This window comes from Habropoda laboriosa, unplaced genomic scaffold (assembly GCF_001263275.1).
Source record: "Habropoda laboriosa isolate 0110345459 unplaced genomic scaffold, ASM126327v1 scaffold84, whole genome shotgun sequence".
NCBI classification, from domain to species: Eukaryota; Metazoa; Arthropoda; class Insecta; order Hymenoptera; family Apidae; genus Habropoda; species Habropoda laboriosa.
In genome coordinates, this window is record NW_017100202.1 from 39,150 (window position 1) to 53,751 (window position 14,602).

The 14,602-nt window shown below is 32.3% G+C and overlaps 2 protein-coding genes across 2 annotated transcripts in view; both read left to right on the top strand.

The window, feature by feature from the left end:
- The window catches only part of LOC108570474 (PP2C-like domain-containing protein CG9801), a 2,075-nt gene extending 1,167 nt beyond the window's left edge, over positions 1 to 908 (top strand). The window contains 2 exon segments of the mRNA XM_017932340.1: positions 27 to 522; positions 693 to 908. Coding sequence (XP_017787829.1) covers positions 27 to 522; positions 693 to 908 — 712 coding nt within the window.
- A 1,982-nt stretch (positions 909 to 2,890) lies between these two features.
- LOC108570509 (mucin-17-like) lies at positions 2,891 to 12,004 on the top strand. Its single transcript, XM_017932381.1, has 15 exons — positions 2,891 to 3,010; positions 3,173 to 3,353; positions 3,435 to 3,515; positions 3,750 to 5,315; positions 5,385 to 5,636; positions 5,725 to 5,826; positions 6,033 to 6,137; positions 6,500 to 6,644; positions 6,735 to 9,253; positions 9,331 to 9,741; positions 9,844 to 10,047; positions 10,150 to 10,682; positions 10,766 to 11,009; positions 11,081 to 11,183; positions 11,265 to 12,004. The coding sequence occupies exons 2-15, from the start codon at positions 3,249 to 3,251 to the stop codon at positions 12,002 to 12,004; spliced, it is 7,110 nt and encodes a 2,369-aa protein (XP_017787870.1). The 5' UTR covers positions 2,891 to 3,010; positions 3,173 to 3,248.
- The last annotated feature ends 2,598 nt before the right edge of the window (positions 12,005 to 14,602 follow it).

Sequence of the window (14,602 nt, forward strand, 5' to 3'; positions counted from 1 at the left end):
TAAAATATAAAGGTAATATATGATACTCATAGGAAAACTGGAGTAAGAGAAATAACAAGAGGATCTCATGATATACACTGTATGCGCGATATGCGTGATGCTCTTGGAGCTCTAGGTCCTGTGGATGGATCTAATCCAGAATTGAATAACTTAACACTTGCAATGACAGAAGTTGAAAAAGGAGATATTGTATTTTTGACTAGTGATGGAATTTCGGATAATTTTGATCCTGTGGTTGGAAAATTTGCTATTTTACCTTGTCACAATTCTGTACCTGATTCAAATGTAAAAAATCACACTGATGGAAGGTCTAAAACGCGTCGAAAGTCTGCTGAAAACTTGAGACATACAGAATCCGGCAATAGTAACAGAAATAAATCTAGTTTGCCCGTAGTTGAGGCATATCAAAGACATGAGCTCACACTTCTTAGGATGGAAGATTTGTTACGAAGGGGAGTATCTGGAGAAGGTCCACCATGTAACAGTGCCAAACATCTTTGTGAACTTCTCTTGGATTTTGCAGTAAGTTTTCTAAAGTTTAATAATAGAATATGTAAAACAATACACATGCAGTGCATGGTTTATTCATTTTTTAACGGCCAATAAATAAAATTAAAAAATATTACATAAAATAGAAGTCATATTTTTATACATAATGTACTAACAGAAGTCATATTTTTATATATAATAAGGTGCGCATAACTGCTGCTAAAAGACGAATATTGGAAGATACGGATTTATATTATGCGCAAAATAAAGATGGCCAATTAATACAACTTTCCAAACAAGAACAGCGAACTCGACGAATAAAGACGTTGGATAAGGTTTCCATGATTCCTGGAAAATTAGATCATGCAACAGTTGTAGCATATGTAGTTGGATCTATTGATTCGGAATATGGTTTATAATTAATTATGGTAACAAACTACAGTTTTTATTTGTAAGAAGATTAATAAATTAGAATGTTTTTCAACAATGACATTTTTCTGAGCAAATCACGTTAAAAATTACTGTTTTATTATGAGATTAAGTTATTTATACCATTTTTTGTTATTTAAAATAAAAGAATTCATATATATGATAACATTCATTTAATTATAAATTCAAATTATAGAATATGTGTAAAATCATATGTGTATATACATATATTAACACTGTATATACACGCTAATGCGTATGACGTATGTATGCATACACACAGCGGTAAATATATTGAGGCAAAAATTGTGTCATTTTGAAAAGTGTTAACAAAAATTGACAAATTCATTTCAAAATAAAAAGAGCCTTAAATTTATTTATCATTACATTACATTAAGAACATATGGTGTAATTAAGTAAAAATTTTTAGCAAATCTATTTTGTTTAAAGCCTTCAAAGAGCTATCATATTAAGATTACCAACAGTTTCTGTTTACTGATTGGTTATAAGTAAAACATTGACCAATCAGGATAAAGATTTTACTAAATGGGTGCTGCAAAAAGTTACAGTACCATAACCGAGGTGTCGCCAATGGTAAAAGCTCTGGGATTTTATAGACTTGTGCTAATGGCAGCCTTGACAAATACATGATGGCCGTTGCCACCGAATAGTGTAACGCGTACATGGAACTGTCGTGTGCCAGAAAAGTTTATTATTTTAAGTAGAATTTTTCCTCTCATGTACTTCATGTATGTTGTTTCTGTTTGCAAAGGAATAAAATGTTGTGCTCAGAACTAAAATCATGCTGAAAGAAGTGTGAAAAAACGAAAAATCGCAAGAAGAAAACACGGGTGGCAAAACCGCGTTCGCGGAGGTAATATTGACAATTTTTCATCACGACGCTACTCGCATTTTTCCGCGTCAATATGAAATACACGTATCCAGGATACCTTCTTTGGGTTTCTCAGCTATTCGAACCGAAAAATTTTTCACAGATGGTTGCTTTTTCTTTTGTTTACGCCTTGTCAGTTGGGCTTTTGTTGTGTGCATCCGCGCGCCGCTGGTACCTTTAAGTGAGAGTGAGATGTATGCGATTCTTGTATGCGTGTAAGTGGCTCGTGTGGCACGTATGCTTGCACACAGGCGCGCAAGTTATAACCTCAAAATATGCTTCCAGCTGTCGAATTTTTGTACAGAACATTTTTCACACTTTAGAATGGTTACTTATAGTTCCAAGTGTCATTGTGCCATAACAATGTGATGATTGCTATCTTAATATACATGACATAATTTCTCAGTAATACAGTGTATTTTGTTTTATAGTACCAGTTCTAATAAACTTAAATATTAATAGTTCAGTGCAAATTCAAGAAAAGTCATTCTATTTGAATAGGACTGTAAAGTGTGTTAATTTTATCTGTAATGACTAACTGAATATTGTTTACATGTTGCAGGGTACAAATTAAATATAGGATTTGTGAAGCCATAAGTGTAGTGTATGTGACATTTTTAAACAACACTAAAACTTAAAACAGTTCTGAGCTATATTTATAATTCAAATGTAAAATGTCTTGATACTAGTGCTTTGAATATTCATGACTTGCTAAGGAATATCTACCAAATGTTACCTGGAATTGGAATAATACGAAACATATAGCATTTATAAAGTGACATACAGAATTGTTTTATATGCACAATTTCTAATGTAATGTCATGGAAAAATGTAGTTCCATTGTGTTTATACATGGATGTAATCTTGCAACAAATGTGTTTTAAAGATAAACTAGAATATTTTCAAAATGCTGTTGTGCAGTTATTCTTTAATGGATAATGTAGTTCGAAAAAGAACTACCTGCTGTATACAACAATTTAATATTCAAACATGGTTAACATTAAGATATGATATTAAAAACAAATATCAACAACCCATGTAAATAAACATATTTTGAAAAACTAAAAAGATATTGCCTAAATAACGGGTGATATAAGAAGTTACATGCATGACAGGAATAGGAGACGTAGGTCGCAGACGCGTTGAGTGGCGCCGTAGCGCAAATATAATCTACTATCACTGAGCTATAATTCATGAGTGGTAAGTAACATAACTGTTCTTTATAAAGTATTAAAGAAACAGATATTTCTGGATTTCATCATCTGTTTTATAATATTATAACTGTGTATTCATATATTCAAATTTAGTTATTGCAATTAGATTCCAGTTAATAATGTTCAATTATGTGTTGCAAATATATAGGAGTATATAGAAACAAACATAGATAAGCTGAAAAGGTGGCTAGACGCTGCCCAGAGTAAAGAGGGGCTGCGTGGGCATGCAGCAGCCTCAGTCACGCCCTCTTCTCGGGGACTCAGTATCCTCTACAACTTCCCCAACTGCTCGGCGTAACAATCCTGTTACTGTTTTAACACATCAACAAGTATGAGCTCTCCAAATAAAAATTTAATATGTAAGAATCAGGTTGCACCTAATATCGTATTTTTACTGTAACTTCTTTTAGTTACAACAGTTACAACAACTGCAGGCTCAAAATTCGAGTGGTCAATCATTGACATTTGCTTTGCAACAAACATCAAATAATGTAAGTATTTAAGAATACATATACCTACATATAAATATATAGAGTGATTCAAACTCATTATTCAAAAATAAAGCAAGATTAAAAATATGTTTATTAGATAAAAAATGTTACTTTCTCTACCATCTTTTGTTTAATTTACCTGTAGTTCTGAATCACTGTGTATGTATATTATTTATTTAGAAACTGTTATTATGAAATATGAGTAATATTTGTTTTTATTATTAAAATTTGCAGCCACAAGACCAAGGAAATGGGTCAACGACTGGAAACCACATAGTATATGTAAACCAGTTAAACCATTTAAATCAGGGTACCATAAATCCCTCAGGGACTGGTATGGGCCTACCCCCGGCCACCCCCACTTTTGGGGTGGGCCTTAATATGGGATTGCCACTATCACTTTTAAATACCAGCCTTACATCCCTCACATCTAATGTCATCACTACATCAAATCCTCTGCTCAATTTGGGCCTGCCAAGTATAAATACAGGACTAACTACAATAAATCCTAGCCTCAATCACTTGAATACTATAAACTCGAATTTAACCTCAAATATTGGTTCAAACAGTATTAATAATGGGTTATCTGGTTTGGGACAGGATTTAAATAGTATAAATACTGGAATTAATAGGCTCAATACATTAAATTCAACAAATATAAATTCTGGATTGTCCAGTGTAAATACTGGAATTACCAACGTAAATCAGAATTTGACAAGTTTAAATTCAAATATAAACCAGAATGTTACCAGTTTGAGCACAAATTTTACGTCCCCAAGCTCTGGTGTATCTGGTTTAACTGCTATTAACCCAAATATAAACGCAAATTTAACTACTACCAGTATAAATTCTGGTATAAATCAAGGTCTCAATCGATCTATTAATGCTTTAACAACTGGATTGACTCAAACTAGTCTGAATTCCAGCAGTACACAATTTCCATTCCAAGCCATTCAAAGTATACAAAGTATTGCACCACACATTGTTGGGTCAAATATTGCACATGTACCAAGTTCTGCTATATCGCAACACCCAAATTCAAACGTGTCTACTATTTCACAAATATCAAATACTGGTACCTTGACAAGTTCCAGTATATTCACAAGCACTTCCAGTGAACCAATCCATTCAACCACAGCAAATGTGAATCACGCTTCAAACGTGAATCTCACTACGAATATTCCACATCTTGGTACAATGCACTCGAATTTATCTAATGTGTCAACATCTAATGTGCAGAATATATCTGCATCAAATGAACAGAATATGTCACTGAGTCATACTTCTTCTTTAAGTTCCTCTCAGTCAACTGGATTTCAACCTCAGCGACAGTATTCACAGGGGATTAACCCTGGTTTAAGTTCATCGGTAACATTAACGGGCTCGTCTCAGCCATCAAATGTGGTCAGTACAATAAATACTGTAAAATCTATGCAAAACATTCAAAGTCAAAATATTAGTTCTCCAAGCAGTCCGTTTTCAATACCATTAAAAAGTCCAGCGTCTAATATTGCACCGCCTACGCCGAGCCCTAGTCCTAACAGACTATTACTTAGAAGTCCAGCATCAAATTCAATACAGTCTAATAGAAACAGTCCAAGTCCTGTTGGAACATCAACTTCAAATAATAATTTTAATATACAAATGCAAAGTCCAATGCAGAGTCCAATGAGTGTTAGCCAAATACAGAGTCCTGTACTTAGTCCATATCCTCCTGCAAAAAGTCCTCATCTGTTAAGTGGAAATAACTCTCTAAACAACAGAAGTCCAGCACCTGGTGGCAGTCCTGGTCCACCTGTGGTAAGAAATAGCTTAATATTAATTTACAATTAAAAGAGATTTAGGTTTTAATATGCTTTTCAATTTCAGGTTAGACCTAATACACCAATACTTCAACAAGGTATGCAAGTATTGCAAATAATTCATGGTACACCACAGGGGTATCAATCAACGCCAACACAGCTGGTAACTAGGACGCATTTGATTGGAAATCAACAAATTCAAATAGCAGCAACTAAACCTGCAAAGCAACCACCACAAATTTTACCAAAACCTCCAAACCAACAAGCTACTGGATCACAACAAAAACAACAACGTGTTACTACTACGATTACGAATCAAGTAATATATTTAGTTTTTTCATAATTTAATATATTTTCGAAGCGTATTATTTGTTGTTATATAATTTTAATTCTTGAATTATTATAAGGTAACACAGCAAACTCAACCGCAGCTAGTTCTTGCTGGACCCCAACCAAATCCCACAACAGCTACAATGATACCAACAGCACAGGGTTTACTATTAAACCAGGTAACAACACCTATTCAAGATGCTTATCATGTGCATGTCTGTTATGTGATCATTTAAAGGTATACACATTGTGCCTCTTCTAGCAACTATCAATATTATATAAAGTATTTTTAATATGCTTAATATCTATTATAACAGCTTATGTGCAGTTTAGTGTCACAAATATCTGCTTTGTGCTTCATATGTTTATCACATTTCATACATAGGTTTTGCCGTCAACTGGACCCGTTATTGTACAGCAACAACCAGGTGGTGTTCAACTCATACTAAGAACGCCAGCGAGCGCCCAACAACAAACACATACTGCACAGGTGATGGTTTCATCCATTCAATCATTCAACTTCATCATGTTCACAGTCATTGCTTACTTAATACCTTACAAAACTGTTTTTACATATCATTTCAAATGTTATTTAAATTCATCAACATCTTTACATACCATCAGTTGGATTTTGTATGCATTTTATGTTTTTTATTTAGCATTCAAATTTCAGATAAGTTACTGTAAATAGTATTACAGTGCTAAAAATTATATAGGTGTAATAATATGAAATAAAATTAGAAAGAAGGTTTTCTTATGACTTATAATATCAAATATTTTAGATAATAATGGAATTTAAAATAGTAGACGAAATATATTTGTTTTATACATTAAATTGTTTTTCCTTTATAGCTAACACAACAACAGTTAGTAAGAGTCGTCACAGCACAAGGTATGCAGTTGCAAGGCATTACACCTACGTTTTTTGCTGTACCTAATGGTTTTCCTCCAGCCGCTTCTCCCGTAATTAGACATACTCCTTCTAGTCCTGCACCTTGTAAGTTTTTACATTTCATAATTCGTTTAAATATTTTTTTTTTTATAAAAAAATTTACAAATATTAACGTTACTTATTTTTTTAATTTAGCTGCTAATTCAGGGACTGGTAATTCTATAGTAATTCAAAACGCAATGGTACAAAGCCCTCAACCGCAAATTTCACAAGTAGGTTCGGGTACTAATACCGGCAACACTCCATGCACACAAACTGTCGTTGAACAGACTCTATTACCACCTCCTAAAAAAAAAGCAAAGAAGAAAAAGAAAGCAAAACGGAAAGACGATGATCCACCAAAATTGGATCTTGCTAGTATAATGAAAATATCAGGAATTGGAGATGATGATGATATTTTTGATACTGATCTTACAACTGAATCCGATGTTTCTTGTCAAGTTCAAGTTGAATCATGCTCGGGGCAAAATCTGGGACAACTTTCATCCCAAGTAACAATACCTACTAGTTCTGCTCAGAATCTGATACAAGTACCTGCACCAAATACAACGAATACACAAACTTCCGCGTCCCAGACGTTTAATAGTCAACTTGTTGCCCAACTTCAGATGCCTGTGCAGAATACAATACAAGGTCAACTACGATTTGCTCTTGGGGAGGATGGAAGAGTTGTTTTACATCGTACTCCAGAATTAAATCAGCCTGAAATGGATCAAGCAACTGCTCAAGCACTAATACGATCATTAACGCAAAGTGGTGGACAAAATTCACCAATAATTTCTCACCTTCTTGGACAAGCGCAAACAACAACACAGTCTACGCAAAGTACCGTATTACAGAGACAGAAATTCGTTAAATCACCTTTATCATCCAGTGTTTCAACGGTTACTACCACTGTAAATTCTGCAGGTCCACAAAGTGTTACTTGTGCTACTAGTCCACAGCATGTGCAAGTATGTTCAAAATCAAATAATCAGCAGAAAAGTGTAAATGTTCCTCAAGAATCCAACTCTGTGTTAAATGTTTGTGTCCAAAGCAATCTTGTATCTTTACAAACATTGGATATGCAAGCATCGAAAAATATTAATGTACAAAATCTCACACCGACATCAAAAGCTAATCAGTCATCTAATTCTAGCCTTCCACAACCAAACAGTACTGTTTTAACGACTTCTGATGTTTTAGCAACAAAACCTTCATCTACTACATTCAGTGTACAAAATTCTCGATTGACTAATACGAGTCAAGCAACTAGTAATCAACAAAATTCTAATGTTTCCACACAAAAATCTAGTCAAGTGCGACTTACAAATGCTTGTGTAACTACTAATGTGCGACAAAATTTAAATAAAATATCTCAGAGTGGTGCTCATGTTCAAAAATCTTTGCCAAATAATTTAACTGTACAGAATGAACACAATGTGACAAAAAGTAATCAGAGTCTTCAGCAGGGAAATCAACATGAATCAATAACGTTGCAACAAGAAACACCAATATATCAGCATAATCAACATCAACAAATCACAGCACAGACTGTACAGACTCAAAATGTCCAACAAGTTTTTGAACAGAATCTTCAAACTTCTGGTTCAAATGCTCAACATAATTCTTTAAATATGTTACAGCAGCAAAGTTCTTGCAATACTATGCAACATGATACTATGAATGTTTTGCAACAACATTCTAGTATTCAACAAAATACAATTAACGTTTTACAGCAAAATGCAGCTAGTAATGTGCAAAACATTGAACAAAATTTACAGTCTGGCATTGGTGATTTAACTCATGCACAACAAAATGTTATTACAAGTATGCAACAGCAAAATACATCTGCCATTTTGCATAATACAAATGTACAACAAAATGTAAATGTGCAACAACAGAATGTAAATTTACAACAACAGAATGTAAATGTACAACAACAGAAAGTTGTTGCAGCAAACACGTTTTCTTCTGTAAACACGCATCATTTTGAGTCTCAAAATACGGTTAATGCTATACAACAAGGATTGAATACACAACAAAATAATCAACATCAAAATATTGTTATTACAAATGCTCCTCCTTCAAATACCATGCAGCAAAATGAATCTCAGAAAGTAGAAACCCAAACGGCAACAATGCTTAATTCAGCAGCAAATAATATATTAAACAATGCACCAAAAATTACTCCTGAAATTTTAAATGCATTGAGTAATTTGAATCCTAATGATCAATTATTAATTGCCAATGCAAATGGACAAATGCAAGTAATTAGTCAACAATTGTTACAGCAATTTTTAGCAGGACAATTAAACGCAACTAATCAGGTACAAAATCAAAACCAAACTCAAAAAATAGTAATTGGTGAGCCAGATGCAAATAATCAGAATTTACAAGGTGTACAAATCAATACTCCAACAAGTCAAATAATTGTAAATAGTTCTGGTGGAGCCCCTACAATTCAAAATAATATACAAAACATTGTAGTACAAGCTGCACCCTCCCAAATTCCGCAACACATACAAATTCAAAATTCCAGTTTTCCTAGTCAATTTATTGACAATCTAAATCAACAACAAATCAGGAACCTGGGAAATAATCAACCAAAAAAGGCAAAAATTATTAAAAGAACAAAAACTGCTGTTACTACTCAAAATACTGGAAATGCCCAGGTATGTGAAAACATTTTATTTCCAATTTTTTATTCATTGTCCATCTTTTATTGTCAATTTACAAATTGTGATAATAGGTAACAAAAACGGTTACGGTTACTCGCCCGACAATGATATCAACGAATACAACTAATCTTCAAAAAGTTGATAATTCTAATAAAGTAAACACTGTAGTGTCTCAAAGTACAAATCCAATTAAGAGTGATTCTTCTCAAATTATTACAAATGGTCCTGTACTTCCGTCTTCTCCTGGAAGTCATTTATCAGTTCCTTCAAATGGTCAAATGGTTCAAAAAGTACAGACTATTCAACTTCCTGCTCAAAAACAGCAATTACTGAAAAATATACAGTCTCAAATACAAGCTATATTATCTCGCAAATCGGGTACACAACCGGATCAAACCGTTTTGACAAAATTATATCAAGAGCAAGCAAAAATTTTGGCAAGTGGAAAGGTTGTCAGTACTACAACACATTCCGTTAGTAGTGTAAGTTCCACACTATACTATTCGTAAAACAATTTGTAATGTTTTTCTACGTTTTAATAACATTACAAAATATACAATATTATATAATTTTGCTCTAAACAGGGTTCAGAAACGAGTTTTAGCGTGAATGCAGTTTCAACAATAGCATCAAATTTAATATCTCAGAATTCTTATAAAAATCAAACATCAGCTGTACAAACTCAAACACAAAAATCCACCACTGTGGTAACTTCACAAAATTTAAATCCAAGTACATCATCAACAGTACAGAATAATCCATCTAGCAGTTATATGAATAATCTTTCGGTAAAGAATAATACTATGTATATTACATAATAGAATAATACATTATACTATGATTTTACATTTATTTGCACATTTATTGACCATTTATGTTAACATTTGCAGGTATCACAAAATGTGCAAGGACAACAATGTGTACAAAATAATCAAAATGTACACCAAGCGCACACAAAACAGCACAAGATTTATCAGAATCATGGAAACCAGATATTGAGTCCGTCCTCTGCCAATATGCAAATTTTCTCACCACCAATTACCTCTGTGGCTACAGTGCAGAGTAACGCACAACAATTAACTTCAGTCCAAACACAACAAACGGGAATGCAACAATCAACCCAATGTCAAACAGACCCATTAGACATCAAACCAAATATGCAAATATCAAATCCTGTTAAACAAGAACTTTCTTCACCTATTCAAGTACAAGTTCAAAGTGGCTCTCCTGCAGGACAGGTAGCCTCACCTAGAATGATGGGCAAAGGATCACAGAGGATTCAAAGTCCTGTAAACACCAGTGGTAATTCCAATAAGCAAATTGTTAGTCCCAGCAGTAACTCAAGTCCTTTAGTAAGTCCAAGACAAGGAGTAAAGAGACCTGCATCTAGCCCAATTTGCAGACAAATTAATCGTAGTGACTTGTAAGTGTAACATTTTATCAATATGATTTTTATTTTTAACTCTTTAGTATTGTACTTACAAATGTATTTTTTTATGTTTACAGATTAGAGCAACAATTGAAAATTGATCAAAACGGTGCGATAAATCCGGATGTGAACACACCATTTTTGAGTAAGCGTGATGCTTGTAAACGTCTTGTACGATATCACTGTTTAAACGAACAAGTTCTTAGTTCCAAGGATTTGGCAAAAGCTGATGAGATATTTGAAGAAACAGCAAAACATCTATTATCAAAATTTAACTCTATGATGAACAAGTACACGTATCTTCTTTTGATGGAGAGCATGGTATTAAAAATGTTTAATCTTAATTTTTTCATTCATATGTTTCCAATTTAACTATTAAAAAAAACTTACAGCGAGAAGTGAGGACATCAGAATTGATGATGATTGATAGAACTTTTGTTGCTGAAGAACAAAATATTTTAAATAGGTTACGAGAACAAGAGGCTAAAGTTAATGGTAAAGTTAACGAATTAGTAAATAAATTCTTATGGTATCTTATTTATTATAGTAACCGTTTCATTATATATTATTTTATAGAAGAGTTCAAAAAAGAAGAAAAGCCATTGGTGCCAAAGGTTGAACCTGGTCTTACAGAGGAAGACAAATTATCCCCACCATTAACTAATGTATCTGTAAAACGTGAGTTAGAAGATGACTTTCCAAGTGATGAAATGGAATGTAAACCAGTGATTAAATCAGCAAGCTGTACTAGTGGTGATTATGACGAGTGGGTAGAAATACAAAAAGAACTTGGTGTATATCCATCTACCACGGACTCGTTTAAATGTAAAAATAGTAATAATAGTGGTAGTAATAGTGCGTGTGCTGTGGCTGTTACGAGGTCGTCCAAAACTGAAAGAACACGAGCGAATGGTGAATGTCGAACAACCGTACCAAGTACGAGTGTTTCTGGAGTTCAAAACACAGTTATAAAAGACAATTGCGAACAAGATAATACTCCAGTTTTTGAAAGACGATGGAGTAGTGCTACTGATCTCGAACGAGATTTGTTAGAAGATACAGACAGCTTAGATGGACTGGCCTTACATTCTCAAACACAATGTCCAGGCTCTCTTCATGTAACTACCGAAAGTGGAAACGGTAATGAGCATGATGACATTACCGCACAGGTACAATCTGCCATTGATAGCATTCTTAATCTTAAAAAACGTCCTACAAATACATTACCTGGCAATAGTGGTAACAGTGCATCACAGTCCAGTGAATCGAAGGACACAGTGCTTGACCAAGCAGTCCGCAGCATTTTAGGCTCGTGACCCTCCTTTAATAAAGTATGTTAAACAAGTGAAGTTAATGGTGAACATCATGCTAATTGTTCGTTTTGAAAATTTTAAAAGGACTATACATTTTTTTGGTGATTTTTTTGTGGTTATGTGAATAATATAAAAACTATGTTTGATATTAAGAATGCGACATTATCTTTGGTAATGCATATTTGAAATCCTGCAAATTGTTGCTAAATTATTTGTACAAATCCTACAGTCTTAATTTCATTTATACATAAATTATATAGACTATCTGGATTATGCAATTTTATATACTTCTCCAAAATTTATCAAAATTTTTTTCTGCAATGGCAATAACTATTCATAATATAAAAACATGTATACTTTCCAGTAGTCTAGCTGTAATAAAGCCATCGCGTTTACCTAAATCTAGCAGCTGTACATGTGGATAGATAGACAAATAGATTGATAGATAGATAGATAGTTAAATAAATAGATAATTCGCTCAGATTTTTCAATCTGCCACTTTGTAATGTAATTTTGTAAAAAGTAATTATTTAAAACAACTTATTCCACTTTGTCTGTAGTACTTGTAGAGAAATCTTACGGATACTTAAAACTGGGTCGGTAAATTGTACATACATTTTTAACGTGTATTATTAATATTAATAATATTATTAATATTATTGCTATTATTATTATTATTGTTATTGAGATTCATTCTCAGAATTATTATTGTATTATTATTATTATGATTATTATTATCATTATGATTGTCATTAATATTATTATCATTATCATTACTATTATTATCATTATTATTATTACTACTATTATTGTCAACGATACCATCATTTCAAATAATGAGAAATGTGTGGTATAAAGAGAAAGTAGTGGTTTAAGAGACTGACATGGAAGACAATGAAAACAGAAGGCAAATGATATATAAGGTGAAAAGGGAACACAAAACTTCTATATTAATTTGAATTTATTTCTATTTAATATATATATGCAGTCTTAAATGTTAAAATGCAAAATCAAACAGACAGACATTTTTTAAGTAGTTATAGTATTTTACAAGTTTTTTGTCATCACATGAAATCACAATAGATCTGAGTAAATGATGAGTACATGTGTAGAGAGCACATGTGTGGAAAAAGGGTAATTACACATTGGTAACATTTTAAATAAATAGTAGATGACCGGTGAGTAAGACTTAGCAACAAATCTTTCTATATGTGCCTTTTTATTTTTTACATAGTTGATGACTAATATATCTTGTATGTACACTTAACTTGTAATTTTGATTCAATCAGTGCTAACATATTGAATAATAAACATAGATTTCTTAATCAGTATGTTATACATACAAGATTATGGTCTGATTTAATCATTTTCTGAAGATCATACATTAAAAGAATAACTGATCACTACCAGCAGTGCTTTTGCAAAAAAATTTTGTTATGTGATTGTATTTTTACATCCTTTTCCCACAAATATTCATGACAGCTCTCTATACACAGAGGCAATGAAATGTTTTTGGCAAAAGCAATCCAAGACTGACGTATATACAGAGAATCAAGCAAAACTATGTAATGTATTACAATAAGAAATAATCATTTGTACATAATATTCAATTACACTCTCGACGGCAATCGTGACTTAATGAATTCTTCAAAGATTTTAAAATTTGGATATGCTAAAGTTCTTTTGATCCTAATAAATTGCCGATATTTCACGAGTACGTGTATGAAAATATTTTTATCCTTATCTACAATTAAGATTTCAGTTTGCAGCATAAAATTTGATTTCCTATACTGAATGTTCTACATAATAGAGTAAGATGCCTGACGAGAGTGAAGTCAAGTGGTAAATACGATAAAATGTAATTATCATTATCAATTACATGATTTTAGATATCATGAACTTCTTGTAGTGAACAACACCTCTCCTAATTATTATGGAAGTATCAATATTCCAATTTTAATCACAAGTTTAGGTGCCTTATAAGATAATGATCAGTAAACTTTTTTATCCTGTCAGATATGCAGTACTTTAATAGAGGCACATGAAATTGTTGAATGTTTCACATAGTTCAAGCAGTTTATTGTATTCCTAATATAACTATGCATATATATATTATGTAATTTTAAGGAAGATGTAACTAATAAGGTTTGATATTACATGTGTATACACATTATTTATATGTATATACACATATAATATCAAACCTTATTAGTTACATCTTCCTTAAAATTACATAATTTTTATAAATCATTATGTAATTTAATACTAGTGCATTAAGGCACTTTTCTAACAAATGTTTAAATATGCTTTGTATGATGTTTGCCTTACACTAAATTGCATGTTTATGTATGTGCCTACATTCTAACATATACCAAAGAAAACAAAATTAGTTCAAATTAAATTATAGTATATATTTGACATATATAGTTATGATTACAAATGTGTTTTAAATTAATGTTTTCCACTTATAGATATACCTTATGAAATTTAGTTTGGAATCATTTTAATGGACCCTTTTAGAATATGTAATCACGTGAAAAGATTCCGAAATAGAAATGCAATGAAATAACGTTAATTGAATATATAAAAATAATGTTGGGT

What these genes read in the sequence shown, in the direction of transcription:
- LOC108570509 (XM_017932381.1), top strand. Translation starts at nt 3,249, where the DNA reads ATGCAGCAGCCTCAGTCACGCCCTCTTCTCGGGGACTCAGTATCCTCT. An exon ending in CTACTACGATTACGAATCAA is followed by an intron (nt 5,637 to 5,724) that starts GTAATATATTTA and finishes AATTATTATAAG; the next exon opens with GTAACACAGCAAACTCAACC. An exon ending in CAAATTAATCGTAGTGACTT is followed by an intron (nt 10,683 to 10,765) that starts GTAAGTGTAACA and finishes TTATGTTTACAG; the next exon opens with ATTAGAGCAACAATTGAAAA.